Source organism: Aegilops tauschii, chromosome 2, assembly GCF_002575655.3.
Source record: "Aegilops tauschii subsp. strangulata cultivar AL8/78 chromosome 2, Aet v6.0, whole genome shotgun sequence".
Classification (NCBI taxonomy): domain Eukaryota; kingdom Viridiplantae; phylum Streptophyta; class Magnoliopsida; order Poales; family Poaceae; genus Aegilops; species Aegilops tauschii.
Genome location: NC_053036.3, coordinates 32,955,593 through 32,971,678, shown reverse-complemented (window position 1 = coordinate 32,971,678; position 16,086 = coordinate 32,955,593). Strand labels below are relative to the sequence as shown.

Genomic DNA, 16,086 nt, shown 5'->3' with positions numbered 1-16,086 from the left:
ATCTCATATCTGAAACACGAATGGATGTTGGACTTTCAAAAACTTGCGTCATTCCATGAAGATAGATGGGCGTGGAAATGTGTGCCCAGTTTCCCTTCCACACTACACCGCAAACTGGTTAATTTTCTCCCCTTTGTCAACTTAGGAATGTATGGGTTAATTATGCAAATTTAACATCCATGTTTACCTTCCTGTACTGATGTAAAAATGGACGGGCGCGGCAACACGTGCCATCATGGTCTAGTATCATTTGAAAGAGAGGGACGAGAGGCATATGTCATGGTAGTAAATGAGAGTTTGTGGTCGTCAACATCGTCATAACAATGGTTGTATGCACGTCTCTACTTGTTGGGGAACGTAGCAGAAATTCAAAATTTTCTACGCATCACCAAGATCAATCTATGTAGTAATCTAGCACCGAGGGGAAGGGGAGTGCATCTACATACCATTGTAGATCGCTAAGCGGAAGCGTTGCAAGAACGCGGATGAAGGAGTCGTACTCGTAGCGATTCAGATCGCGGTTGATTCCGATCTAAGCGCCGAACCACGGCGCCTCCGCGTTCAACACACGTGCAGCCCGGTGACGTCTCCCACGCCTTGATCCAGCAAGGAGAGAGGGAGAGGTTGGGGAAGACTCCGTCCAGCAGCAGCACAACGGCATGGTGGTGATGGAGGAGCGTGGCACACCAGCAGGGCTTCGCCAAGCACCGCAAGAGACGAGGAGGGAGGGGGGTAGGGCTGCGCCATGAGGGAGATGTTCTCGTGTCTATGGCAACCCCAAACCCCCACTATATATAGGGGAAAGGGAGGGGCTGCGCCCCCACCTAGGTTTCCACCTCTAGGGGTGGCGGCCAGCCCTAGATGGGACTAGGAGGGGCGGCCAAGGGGGGAGAGAGGGGGGCGCACCACTAGGTGGGCCTTAGGCCCATCTGAGCCTAGGGTTTCCCCTTTTCCCTTCTCTCTTCGCCTTGGGCCTTGGTGGGGGGCGCACCAGCTCACCTGGGGCTGGTCCCCTCCCACACTTGGCCCACGCAGCCCTCTGGGGCCGGTGGCCCCACCTCGTGGACCCCTGGGACCCTCCCAGTGGTCCCGGTACGTTACCGCTAGCACCCGAAACTTTTCCGGTGACCAAAACAGGACTTCCCATATATAAATCTTTACCTCCGGACCATTCCGGAACTCCTCATGGGGTTTGTTCATATCTCGCTTGTGAGAGAGGTTATTAGTCAACGGGTCTGAAACTTTCAGATCCGTGTGTGCTTTACGAATATCTATGTCATCTTGTAGATGCAGCTACCACGCGCTACTTGGACCTATTCCAAATAACTGCTCTACTATACGAATCCGGTTTACTACTCAGAGTCATCCGGATTAGTGTCAAATTTTGCATCGACGTAACCCTTTACGACGAACTCCTTTTCCACCTCCATAATCGAGAAAATTCCTTAGTCCACTAGATACTAAGGATAAGTTCGACCGCTGTCATGTGATCCATTCCCGGACACTATTGTACCCCTTGACTAACTCATGGCAAGGCACACTTCATGTGCGGTATACAGCATAGCATACTGTAGAGCCTACGTCTAAAGCATAGGGGACGACCTTCGTCCTTTCTCTCTCTTCTGCTGTGGTCAGGTCTTGAGTCTTACTCAATACCCACACCTTGTAACACAGCCAAGAACTCCTTCTTTGCTGATCTATTTTGAACTCCTTCAAAAACTTGTCACGGTATGTATTCATTTGGAAGTACTATTAAGCGTTTTTGATCTATCCTTATAGATCTTGATGCTCAATGTTCAAGTAGCTTAATCCAGGTTTTCCATTGAAAAACACTTTTCAAATAACCCTGTATGCTCTCCAGAAATTCTACATCATCTCTGATCAACAATATGTCAACAACATATACTCATCGGAAATTCTATAGTGCTCCCACTCACTTCTTTGGAAATACAAGTTTCTCATAAACTTTGTATAAACCCAAAATCTTTGATCATCTCATCAAAGCGTACATTCCAACTCCGAGATGCTTACTCCAGTCCTTAGAAGGATTGCTGGAGCTTTGCATACTTGTTAGCATCTTTCAGGATTGACAAAACCTTCTGGTTGTATCACATACAACCTTTCCTCAAGAAAATCGTCGAGGAAACAATGTTTTGACATCCTATCTGCAAGATTCCATAAATAATGCAGTAACTGCTAATATAATTCCAACAGACTCTTAGCATCGCTACGAGTGAGAAAGTCTCATCGTAGTCAACTCCTTGAACTTGTCGGAAAACATCTTAACGACAAGCCGAGCTTTCTTAATGGTGACACTTACCATCATTGTCTGTCTTCCTTTTAAAATCCATCTGCACCCAACAGCCTTACGACCATCAAGTATTTCTTCCAAAGTCTATACTTTGCTTTTATACATGGATCCTCTCTCGGATTTCATGGCCTCGAGCCATTCGTCGGAATCCGGGCCCACCATCGCTTCTCCATAGCTCGTAGGTTCATTGTTGTCTAGCAACATGACTTCTAAGACAGGATCACGTACCACTCTGAAGTAGTACACATCCTCGTCGTCCTACGAGGTTTGGTAGTGACTTGATCCGAAGTTTCATGATCACTATCATAAGCTTCCACTTCAATTGGTGTAGGTGCCACAGGAACAACTTCTTGTGCCCTGCTACACACTAGTTGAAGTGACGGTTCAATAACCTCATCAAGTCTCTACCATCCTCCCACTCAATTCTTTCGAGAGAAACTTTTTCTCGAGAAAGGACCTGTTTACTTCCAGATCTGAAATAGGAGGTATACCCAACTGTTTTGGGTATTCTATGAAGATGCATTTATCCGCTTTGGGTTCGAGCTTATCAGCCTGAAACTTTTTCACATAAGCATCGCAGCCCCAAACTTTTAAGAAACGACAACTTAGGTTTCTCTAAACGGTGTCGTCTCAACGGAATTGCGTGGTGCCCTATTTAAAGTGAATGCGGTTGTCTCTAATGCCTAACCCATAAATGATAGTGGTAAAGAGACATCATGGTATGCACCATATCCAATAGGGTGCAGCTATGATGTTCGGACACACCATCACACTATGGTGCTCCAAGCGGTATTAGTCGTGAAACAATTTCCACAATTTCTTAATTGTGTGCCAAACTCGTAACTCAGATACTCATCTCTATGATCATATCACAGACATTTTATCCTCTTGTCATGACGATCTTCAACTTCACTCTGAAATCACTTGAACCTTTCAATAATTCAGACTTGTGTTTCATTAAGTAAATACACTCAGCATCTACTCAAATCGTCTGTGAAGTAAGAACATAACGATATCCACTGCGTGCCTCAGCACTCATTGGACTGCACACATCAAAATGTATTACTTCCAACAAGTTGCTTCCTTGTTCCATCTTACTGAAAACGAGGCCTTTCAGTCATCTTGCCCATGTGGTATGATTTGCATGTCTCAAGTGATTCAAAATCAAGTGAGTCTAAACGATCCATCTGCATGGAGTTTCTTTATGCATATATACCAATAGACATGGTTCGCATGTCTCAATCTTTTCAAAACGAGTGAGTCCAAAAGATCCATCTACATGGAGCTTCTTCATGCGTTCTATACCAATATGACACAAATGGCAGTGCCACAAGTATGTGGTACTATCATTACTATTTTATATCTTTTGGCACGAACATGTGTATCACTGCGATCGAGATTCATTTTAGGTGCAAGACCATTGAAGGTATTCAAATAAACAGAGTAACCATTATTCTCCTTAAATGAATAACCGTATTGCGATAAACATAATCCAATCATGTTTATGCCCAACGCAAACACCAAATAACAATTATTTAGGTTTAACACCAATCTCGATGGTAGAGGGAGCATGCGATGCTTGATCACATCAACCTTGGAAACACTTCCAACACATATCGTCATCTCACCTTTAGCTAGTCTCCGTTTATTCCGCAGCTTTTATTTCGAGTTACTAACACTTAGCAACCGAACCGGTATCTAATACCCTGGTGCTGCTAGGAGTACTAGTAAAGTACACATTCATATAATGTATATCCAATATACTTCTGTCGACCTTGCCTGCCTTCTCATCTACCAAGTATCTAGGGTAGTTCTGCTTCAGTGACCGTTCCCCTCATTACAGAAGCACTTAGTCTCGGGTTTGGGTTCAACCTTGGGATTCTCTACTAGAGCAGCAAATGATTTGCTGTTTCATGAAGTATCCCTTTTGCCCTTGCCCTTCTAGAAACTAGTGGTTTTACTAACCATCAACAATTGATGCTCCTTCTTGATTTCTATTTTCGCCATGTCAAACATCGCGAGTTGCTCAAGGATCATCATGTCTATCCCTGATATGTTATAGTTCATCATGAAGCTCTAATAGCTTGGTGGCAGTGACTATGGAGAAGCATCACTATCTCATCTGGAAGATCAACTCCCACTCGATTCAAGTGATTGTAGTACTCAGACAATCTGAGCACATGCTCAACGATTGAGCTTTTCTCCCTTAGTTTGCAGGCTTAAGAAACTTGTCAGAGGTCTCATACCTCTTGACGTGGGCATTAGTCTGAAATCCCAATTTCAGTCTTTGGAACATCTCATATGTTCTGCGACGTTTCAAAACCGTCTTGTCGCCATAATTTTAAACCGTTAGCATCACACACTGAACTTTCACGTAGTCATCAAAACGTGTATGTCAGATGTTTCGTAACATCTACAGACGACGCTCGAGGTTCAGCACACCGAGCGGTGCATTAAGGACATAAGCCTTTTGTGCAGCAATGAGGACAATCCTCAGTTTACGGACCCAGTCCGCATAATTGCTACTATCAACTTTCAACTAAATTTTCTCTAGGAACATATCTTAAACAGTAGAACTAAAGCGTAAGCTATGACATAATTTGCAAAGACCTTTTGACTATGTTCATGATAATTAAGTTCATCTGATTATTTAATGAACTCCCACTCAGATAGACATCCCTCTAGTCATCTAAGTGATACATGATCCGAGTCAAACTAGGCCGTGTCCGATCATCACGTGAGACGGACTAGTCATCATCGGTGAACATCTCCATGTTGATCGCATCTACTATACGACTCATGTTCGACCTTTCGATCTCTTGTGTTCCGAGGCCATGTCTGTACATGCTAGGCTCGTCAAGTCAACCTAAGTGTTTCGCATGTGTTCCGAGGCCATGTCTGTACATGCTAGGCTCGTCAACACCCGTTGTATGCGAACGTTAGAATCTATCACACCCGATCATCACGTGGTGCTTCAAAACAACGAACCTTCGCAACGGTGCACAGTTAGGGGGAACACGTCTCTTGAAATTTTAGTGAGGGATCATCTTATTTATGCCACCGTCGTTCTAAGCAAATAAGATGTAAACATGACAAACATCACATGCAAATCATAAAGTGACATGATATGGCCAATATCATCTTGCGCCTTTTGATCTCCATCTTCGAGGCGCGTCATGATCACCTTCGTCACCGGCATGACACCATGATCTCCATCATCATGATCTCCATCATCGTGTCTTCATGAAGTTGTCTCGCCAACTATTACTTCTACTACTATGGCTAACGGTTAGCAATAAAGTAAAGTAATTACTGTTGGGGAACGTAGCAGAAATTCAAAATTTTCTACGCATCACCAAGATCAATCCATGGAGTAATCTAGCAACGAGGGGAAGAGGAGTGCATCTACATACCATTGTAGATCGCGATGCGGAAGCGTTGCAAGAACGGGGTTGATGGAGTCGTACTCGTCGTGATCCAAATCACCGATGATCCTAGCGCCGAACGGACGGCACCTCCGCGTTCAACACACGTACGGTGCAGCGACGTCTCCTCCTTCTTGATCCAGCAAGGGGGAAGGAGAGGTTGAGGGAGATCCAGCAGCACGACGGCGTGGTGGTGGAAGTAGCGGGATCCCGGCAGGGCTTCGCCAAGCGCAAGCGGGGAGGAGGGAGATGTGTCACGGGAGGGAGAGGGAGGCGCCAGGGCTTAGGTTTGCTGCCCTCCCTTCCCCCCACTATATATAGGGCCAAGGGAGAGGGGGGGGGGGCGCAGCCTTGGCCCTTCCTCCAAGGAAGGGTGCGGCCAGGGAGGAGTCCATCCTCCCCAAGGCACCTAGGAGGTGCCTTCCCCCTTTAGGACTCTCCCTTTACCTTATCTCTTGGCGCATGGGCCTCTTGGGGCTGGTTACCTTGGCCCATATAGGCCAAGGCGCACACCCCACAGCCCATGTGCCCCCCCGGGGCAGGTGGACCCCTTGGTGGACCCCCGGACCCCTTTCGGCACTCCCGGTACAATACCGATAATGCGCGAAACTTTTCCGGCGACCAAAACAAGACTTCCCATATATAAATCTTTACCTCCGGACCATTCCGGAACTCCTCATGACGTCCGGGATCTCATCCGGGACTCCGAACAACTTTCGGATTTCCGCATACTAATATCTCTACAACCCTAGCGTCACCGAACCTTAAGTGTGTAGACCCTACGGGTTCGGGAGACACGCAGACATGACCGAGACGACTCTCCGGTCAATAACCAACAGCGGGATCTGGATACCCATGTTGGCTCCCACATGTTCCACGATGATCTCATCGGATGAACCACGATGTCGGGGATTCAATCAATCCCGTATACAATTCCCTTTGTCAATCGATATGTCACTTGCCCGAGATTCGATCGTCGGTATCCCGATACCTTGTTCAATCTCGTTACCGGCAAGTCTCTTTACTCGTTCCGTAACACATCATCCCGTGATCAACTCCTTGGTCACATTGTGCACATTATGATGATGTCCTACCGAGTGGGCCCAGAGATACCTCTCCGTTTACACGGAGTGACAAATCCCAGTCTCGATTCGTGCCAACCCAACAGACACTTTCGGAGATACCTGTAGTGCACCTTTATAGCCACCCAGTTACGTTGTGACGTTTGGTACACCCAAAGCATTCCTACGGTATCCGGGAGTTGCACAATCTCATGGTCTAAGGAAATGATACTTGACATTAGAAAAGCTCTTAGCAAACGAACTACACGATCTTGTGCTAGGCTTAGGATTGGGTCTTGTCCATCACATCATTCTCCTAATGATGTGATCCCGTTATCAACGACATCCAATGTCCATGGTCAGGAAACCGTAACCATCTATTGATCAACGAGCTAGTCAACTAGAGGCTTACTAGGGACATGGTGTTGTCTATGTATCCACACATGTATCTGAGTTTCCTATCAATACAATTCTAGCATGGATAATAAACGATTATCATGAACAAGGAAATATAATAATAACCAATTTATTATTGCCTCTAGGGCATATTTCCAACAATTACATGGCGTTTTCATTGACACGCAGGTCATACAATAAATTAAGACAACTCCTATGGCTCCTGCCGGTTGTCATACTCATCGACATGCAAGTCGTGATTCCTATTACAAGAACATGATCAATCTCATACATCACATATATCATTCATCACATCCTTTTGGCCATATCACATCACATAGCATACCCTGAAAAAACAAGTTAGACGTCCTCTAATTGTTGTTGCATGTTTTACGCGGCTGCTATGGGATTCTAGCAAGAACGTTTCTTACCTACGCAAAAGCCACAACGTGATATGCCAATTTCTATTTAGCCTTCATAAGGACCCTTTTCATCGAATCCGATCCGACTAAAGTGGGAGAGACAGACACCCGCTAGCCACCTTATGCAACTAGTGCATGTCAGTCGGTGGAACCTGTCTCACGTAAGTGTACGTGTAAGGTCGGTCCGGGCCGCTTCATCCCACGATGCCGCCGAATCAAGATAAGACTAGTAACGGCAAGTAAATTGACAAAATCGATGCCCACAACTACTTTGTGTTCTACTCGTGCATAGAAACTACGCATAGACCTGGCTCATGATGCCACTGTTGGGGAACGTAGCAGAAATTCAAAATTTTCTACGCATCACCAAGATCAATCTATGGAGTAATCTAGCACCGAGGGGAAGGGGAGTGCATCTACATACCATTGTAGATCGCTAAGCGGAAGCGTTGCAAGAACGCAGATGAAGGAGTCGTACTCGTAGCGATTCAGATCGCGGTTGATTCCGATCTAAGCGCCGATCCACGGCGCCTCCGCGTTCAACACACGTGCAGCCCGGTGACGTCTCCCACGCCTTGATCCAGCAAGGAGAGAGGGAGAGGTTGGGGAAGACTCCGTCCAGCAGCAGCACAACGGCATGGTGGTGATGGACGAGCGTGGCACTCCAGCAGGGTTTCGCCAAGCACCGCAAGAGACGAGGAGGGAGAGGGGTAGGGCTGCGCCATGAGGGAGATGTTCTCGTGTCTATGGCAGCCCCAAACCCCCACTATATATAGGGGAAAGGGAGGGGCTGCGCCCCCACCTAGGTTTCCACCTCTAGGGATGGCGGCCAGCCCTAGATGGGACTAGGAGGGGCGGCCAAGGGGGGAGAGAGGGGGGCGCACCACTAGGTGGGCCTTAGGCCCATCTGAGCCTAGGGTTTCCCCTTTTCCCTTCTCTCTTCGCCTTGGGCCTTGGTGGGGGGGGGGCGCACCAGCTCACCTGGGGCTGGTCCCCTCCCACACTTAGCCCACGCAGCCCTCTGGGGCCGGTGGCCCCACCTGGTGGACCCCCGGGACCCTCCCGGTGGTCCCGGTACATTACCGATAGCACCCGAAACTTTTCCGGTGACCAAAACAGGACTTCCCATATATAAATCTTTACCTCCGGACCATCCCGGAACTCCTCGTGACGTCCGGGATCTCATCTGGGACTCTGAACAACATTCGGTAACCACGTATATCTATTCCCTATAACCCTAGCGTCATCGAACCTTAAGTGTGTAGACCCTACGGGTTCGGGAACCATGCAGACATGACCGAGACGTTCTCCGGTCAATAACCAACAGCGGATCTGGATACCCATGTTGGCTCCCACATGTTCCATGATGATCTCATCGGATGAACCACGATGTCAAGGATTCAATCAATCCCGTATACAATTCCCTTTGTCTACCGGTATAGTACTTGCCCGAGATTCGATCGTTGGTATCCCGATACCTTGTTCAATCTCGTTACCGGCAAGTCTCTTTACTCGTTCCGTAACACATCATCCCGTGATCAACTCCTTGGTCACATTGTGCACATTATGATGATGTCCTACCGAGTGGGCCCAGAGATACCTCTCCGTTTACACGGAGTGACAAATCCCAGTCTCGATTCGTGCCAACCCAACAGACACTTTCGGAGATACCTGTAGTGCACCTTTATAGCCACCCAGTTATGTTGTGACGTTTGGTACACCCAAAGCATTCCTACGGTATCCGGGAGTTGCACAATCTCATGGTCTAAGGAAATGATACTTGACATTAGAAAAGCTCTTAGCAAACGAACTACACGATCTTGTGCTAGGCTTAGGATTGGGTCTTGTCCATCACATCATTCTCCTAATGATGTGATCCCGTTATCAACGACATCCAATGTCCATGGCAGGAAACCGTAACCATCTATTGATCAACGAGCTAGTCAACTAGAGGCTTACTAGGGACATGGTGTTGTCTATGTATCCACACATGTATCTGAGTTTCCTATCAATACAATTTTAGCATGGATAATAAACAATTATCATGAACAAGGAATATAATAATAACCAATTTATTAGTGCCTCTAGGGCATATTTCTAACACTACTCACATAGTATCATTTTTGGCTGACGAATGGGCTTTCTCACTCACTTTTGGTCCGTTGAAACAATCCTAACCAATCTTATTTAATTAACCTTTGACTCGATTATCTCCTGCTCTGTTTCAGAAGAAATCATTCCCAACCAAATCTAACTAAACCTTACCTGGGTCACCTGAAAATGCTTTCAAGGGTTGTTCTCTAGCAAATGACCAATACCTATCATTATATACCAAATCAAGAGTGAAGAAGTGATTCTAAGGAGATCTTCCATCGATGCCCGAAGACTCCCATCAGGGCATAAAAATGCTCCAACTATTTGAGCCTACCTTTTTCTTTTATTCGAGTCTGGATACGCGCTAGGGTTATAGCCCACCCCATTTTGTATACTTCAATTAGAATAGTAATTTAATAGAGAAATTTCCAAGTGACACACCTTGCCCCTTGGCACCACCTATCTTGCTGGGATGGTTTGGAATAGAGGTTTAGTATAACAAAAGAGAATTTTTTTTAGCACATGTGTATCTGACAATAAATGCAAAATTCAAATAAACATCTTGCCGGTTGGCCCCGGTGAGAAATATATATCCATTGAGAAATAAATGCAAAGATTGAAATAAATTGGAAACCATCTTGCCGATTGAGCACATGAAGCATCAAATATTAATTTAAGAGTGTTTATCTAGAATGACAAAGTACAGTAAAATATCCTTAAATTTTGGGTAACTTCGCATAATCCAAGGCTCTCTTTCCTTCTAGTTTGTTTGAGAAATAAAGTCTTGCATACTCTTCTACTTTCACTGTCTTGTATAACATCTTCTCTCCTGTAGTTCCCAAAATTGGTGAAATAATTCCGTCATAATTTGGGATGTGAAATGCTGATATAGATAATCGCTCCTTGTGGGCATTGATGGTGACCCTGTGCTCAATGCTCTTGTACTTCCCATTCGTCATGATCTATAAATAACAAAGAGATTAGAATCAACAAATATCAAGTGTCTCATCTATATCCTTGAAAAGGGTAGTTCCTCAATCATATAAAATTGGAAGTAGTTTGAGACTATACATGACATTGTTTAGTGAAAACTTCCCTATGCACCATTCGACTATTGCTTTGTCTGGAGTGTACAGTCCATCTCCAGAAAAAGTTGCCTTTGCTTATAAGGCCTTAATTCTTTTGTCTTTTTGATGATGAACTTTTAGAAAAAACTACAAAGAAGATGGCAGAGAAATAATTGAACATTAACAAGCTAATTTTTCATTTGTTGCAACATGATTTTATTGACAACTAGAGAATAGGAGTGATAGTAACAAAGTAGCTTGTCTAAAAACAATGAGTCATTTTCATCAACTAAGTTGCCTAGATGTTGTGTGAGGGCTACAAAGGGGCTCGATGACTTGCTTGTTGGGTTAGGTGGACCTTGTACCTTTTCTTCCCTCAAACTCCTAACATATTTAGACACAACCCTAACAAAAAATCCTGTTTTTTTTGAACCAACATATGGTGTGGTAAAATTAAAGATTTAATATGTGATAAATAAATTCAGAAGTGCTTTTATAAACTCAGGTAACAGAAACATTTAACACATGATGACATGTTCGGCACAACATACGATGGCATGTTAGATTTTGGTAGAGGGAAAGAGTAAGTTGTGGAGTTGAGGATTTCTCTTCACCCGAGCACAAATAAGGATTGCATATTTTTTACTATATTATATACCATTTAGTTTGAGATACAATAAAACTCGCTAAGCATGTCTTCAAAAGCATACCTCAAGAAGGTCGCCCACATTCACCAACAGTGCATTAGAATGTGGTTTCACGGGAACCCACGCACCATGCCTTCTAATTTGTAAGCCTTGAACTGAATTAACTTTGAGCAGAATAGTTAGAAAAGATCCATCAGAATGTGGTGAGAAGCCTAGAACCTTTTCTGGTGTTGACGTGCATGGAGGGTAGTAGCTCATCCTAAGAAATTGTGACACATATTTGTCTGCCACCAACTCGGGATCAACATCTAGTGTTTTTGCAATGAAGATGGCAAGAGAATGTGTGAATTTCATCACCTCCGAAGAGTACCGTTCTATGCAATTCCTGGGATAATAATAATAACAATGTGTCTATGTTAATGTTGGGTTTTGGTAGATATTGAAATACTTTGGTCTTTATATGACTAGACCTAGCTTGTTTTGGTACCAAGTACAAATAACAAGCCCAATAAAAAATCATTGCTTATATAGTCCCCGGTTCGGCCTTTCGTTGGTCATTACCATGAACCATAAAACACATTTGCTAGATATTTATGATGAAAATATTACCCAAAAAACTTGATATCAATTTTATATTTTCTAGAAAACTTAATATTCATTTGTTCCTGCGGCTGATTTCAGTAATTTTTTCATTATCTAAGTTCCATATGAATACCTTGTTCAATTCAACTAAATTAACTAGGGATAGGTAGAGCATCAACAATAAAGGCAACAATATTTTGTAGGTTGTTGTAGTAACGACTAGTTTGGTGGTGTTGGTGTCCTATCTATACCAACGTGCAACGTAAAAAATAAATCATAGTGGTTTACTTTGACTCCATGACCTAGTTAGCTAGGAATACGAAATGTACTATAAATAAAATTGAAAAGAGTTCGTGGAATCAAATAAAGAAGATCTTAATCTCCACTAAGTGTCTCAGCACAAAAATGTTGTCTGTATGAAAATAAAAAGGTTGTCTGGAATAAAAGAAGCAAGATCTTAATCTCCACTAAGTCTATTCTCTATAGTTTATGTACTGGTATTGAATCAAAGAGATGCATAACACATTGAAAAGTAATGAAATAATAATGCCAACATAAATGTTTGGTACTCTCCTCTTTGGCCTTTGAGTGCATATTAAAAGAGCAATACATGTTTACATGTAATAAACACAACATATGGTTCATACGCCTAAGAAAATGAATAAATGTCAAAATGATGCTTCAAAGGCCACACTCACAAACATGGCACAGTATAGCGGTGGAAAGCCTCTTAGTTAAAAAATTGACATGGTCGATTGGTTTACCAAAAGATCACATGCAACCGAGTTGATCTTTTAAGTTTGAAGTATCCAATCCTGAAACAACTTGAGTGTCATTGCCAAATAAACAAAACTGCTTAACCTGATGCTTTCAATAGAGGGAATTCATTTTTCTTTGCCTTTCATGTACATCCAGATATCTCAAGCACACAAAGTCTAACCTGAAAGTATGAGGTTGACTTGGCCAGTAACTCATATCGCGAGCTTGGGGTGGTTGGGTGAAGAGAGCCAACATGTCAGCCCAATCTAGCTTTTGATCATCAGAGACAACAAACGCCTGGCCATAACCTTGAAGATCCCCTGGTTGTTGAGCATATGCATTCTTAACTTCCAAGGGGAGTCGAAAGAACTTTTGAATGCCCTGCTCTATCCCCATTATGACTTCATCCGATATTCCATGATTTACAACTTGAAATCTCAGTAGTTCGACATACAATAATGCTTTATCAAACACAGTTCTCGAGGGATGGAATGGATGAATCTATCTATTACTCTTATATTATACAGAGGGAGTAATATTTTGGAAAAAAATATATGGTTTGCATCTCTAGAATAAATTCCAAATTTTGTCTTTGAAATCCAATAGAAGATATCTCTAACCTTATACTTTTGAATGATGACTAATTTGGTTCCTGACCACAATCAATGTAGTATGAAAAATCAAGTTGTGATAATTTCCCCATGTGACGACCGAGTTGCACAAAAGTATGATAAACTATAATCAAACAAAACAAAAATACCAAGAAAACCATTCAAGGGAAGAAAGTAATAAAATTGGAAAATGTGAACAAATCTAAATTTTTTAAAAGTAAATACATAAAAGGACATCTTTAAAAAGAAATATTATACAAAAATTACTAAAAAATATTAGGAATATTAAGGTGAAAATTAATATATATATATATATATATATATATATATATATATATATATATATATATATATATAGAAAATGAAACCATATATATTTTATTAAGAGACCGACATAATTTCAGAAATCTTAGGGCTACTTTATGAACACGCATGAAGTGTCTCCACATTTTTTAGTATTTACTACTGTTGCTACACCATTTGTGAGTATTCTAGAATTTGAATTATTTGGGGAATAGTTATGCCTTTCCTTTTTCAATTTTTATTCATCTTTTAAGAAATTATATGGTTTGTTGATATACTTATTTTAGTAATTTTTATAATTATAAAATTAGTTGTTGAGAAACAAGTGTTATCTTTGTTTTTTGTAACTTTTTTTACTGCTATTTTCTTAATTTGTTTTTTTTCAAATCTTTTGTGTTGACTCAACCACGTGCAACGCAGTGTCACTGGTCATACGTCTTGTGGTTAGGAACAAACTATACTAGATGATACCCCTCGCAATTCTATGGGTAATAGTTGCAATGTGTATTTAATGAGATATGATTACATAAAACATGATTTGGATTAATATTATATGAACTAAAATTGAAGATAAATATCATATATTGTATTTGATTAGTGTATAGTTGATAACTGGCATCATATAATGAAAAACTTTTGTCATGCATGTTGAGGTCGGCCTTTGATCAGGTATCAAGTATGGTGAGATGGGACGTGTGTAAGTTGAGATAAGTAAAAGTGGTGGTCCGATGAAATGACATGTGTGCATGTTGTGATAAATAGAGATAGTGTGAATCAAGTATTTAATTATATAGGATTAGTCTCCCTGTTTTGTAACAAATATTTGTCGGATTTAAGTGGTTGTTTGGATTTGAGCCAAAAGTTGCCCAGCAAAAAGTCTAAACTAAACCTTGAACTCGTAGACGAAAGCTAAATCGAACCCTGAACTTCCAATCCCTGAAATCAGCACGGGTTGAATCCCGGGATTGTTGACGGTGCATGCGACTGGGCCGGCCCAATAGGCGTGAAGCCAGATTTTTGTTTTCTTTTTTGCTCAGTCTATTTTTTATTTCTTTTTTGTAATATGAGACGCGTAATAAAATACCAAAAAATAGTCAACTGTTGATTGCACAGGAGCGGCCAACCACGTGTTTTTTTTAAGGAACGGCCAACCACGTGTGAAGCGATTTTTTTGTCTTTTATCATAACACGTGACGTATAAAAATACGTATAGAAAATAAACAATAGGGAGAGAGTCGAACATACGACGTGGAGCTGCTGAACTCGTCGCGCAAGCCACGAGAATAAATGGCTGCTAGTCACTTTACGAGATGATCGAAATATTTAATCACACACCGCAAAGTATACAGATTAGGAATAAACTTTTTTAAGGGCAAAAAAATATGGAAAACGTAAACAATTTGCGAAAAGGAACAACTTTTCGAAAACGAAATCAATTTTGAACAAGTTAACACTTTTTTAAACATAATGTTTTTTGAAAAACTGGGAACAAATTTTGAAACCTGAACAAAATAAAAAATGCAAACACTTTCGGAAAAATTTAAAAATGGACTTTTGTAACCTGAAAAACTGTGTGAGAAAAATGTTGAATACTCCCGTAACAATGAAAGCGTAACAACGTACATAATGTATTTGGAAAAAAATATAACAAAAAGAAAAAAAGCCAAAGAAAACCAATGAAAATAAAGAAAACCGGAAGGAAAGGGAAAATGAAAAAAAATGAAAACCATAGCAGAGCGGGCACACAAGCGACTGCTCTAATGGGCCGGCCCAGCTTAACTTGCCATGTCAGCGAATACCAGCGAAATACTCTCAAGGTTTAAAATAGACCGGCATCGAAGAGTTTGGTGTGCTGATTTCAGGGGTTGGAAGTTAGGGGTTCGATTTAGCTTTCGCTTACGAGTTCAAGGTTTATTTTGGACTTTTTCCAAAAAAAATTGGTGTTGACCACGTCCAGGACACCTGTTTGGGTTGGTGCCGATTATTTGGCTCGCCCAGGCTGCATGCACTCTCACAGTTCGATTTCACGCCAACTCTTGGCCATTCACGGGTGGGCAAAAGGAAAAGGTTCCCTATTTTTTTGGCTAGCCCAGGAATTGGCAGGGCTATCACGGGCAACATCCAAACAGACCGTAAGAACTTAGTTTTTTTGAGAGTATAAGCGATGACTCGTGGAAAAGATTGTGGAAGCTGCCATGCCCTCGCAATATTCAGATGTTTGCTTGGCGGCTCAAGCATGACTCCCTGGCTTTCCGCACAAACGTGGCGAGGAAGGGTATCCCCATTGCCGATACAAAATGTTTATTCTGTGGAAGGGCAGATGAGGATGGCGCCCACCTGTTCATTAAGTGCAAGCACACCAAGGAGGTGTGGAGAGCGCTCGAGCTGGAGAAAGAACGAGTTACGTT

General features: G+C 42.4%; 1 protein-coding gene across 1 annotated transcript; it reads right to left on the bottom strand.

Moving 5' to 3' along the window:
• Positions 1–9,802: 9,802 nt before the first annotated feature.
• Positions 9,803–13,522, bottom strand: LOC109765931 (2-oxoglutarate-dependent dioxygenase 11-like). Its single transcript, XM_073509513.1, has 6 exons — positions 12,946–13,522; positions 11,487–11,808; positions 10,502–10,671; positions 10,044–10,103; positions 9,881–9,933; positions 9,803–9,834 (listed from the first exon to the last, which is right to left on the bottom strand). Exons 1-6 carry the CDS (start codon positions 13,158–13,160, stop codon positions 9,803–9,805), a joined length of 852 nt encoding a protein of 283 aa, XP_073365614.1. The 5' UTR covers positions 13,161–13,522.
• Between the last annotated feature and the right edge of the window lie 2,564 nt (positions 13,523–16,086).

Bases quoted from the DNA above. Each gene is read 5' to 3' on its own strand.
- LOC109765931 (XM_073509513.1), bottom strand. From the start codon at position 13,160: ATGGGGATAGAGCAGGGCATTCAAAAGTTCTTTCGACTCCCCTTGGAA. The intron at 11,809-12,945 runs GTTAGACTTTGT...TTATTATCCCAG, and splicing joins AGTCAACCTCATACTTTCAG to GAATTGCATAGAACGGTACT. The intron at 9,934-10,043 runs GTAGGCTCAAAT...ATATAATGATAG, and splicing joins GACTCGAATAAAAGAAAAAG to GTATTGGTCATTTGCTAGAG.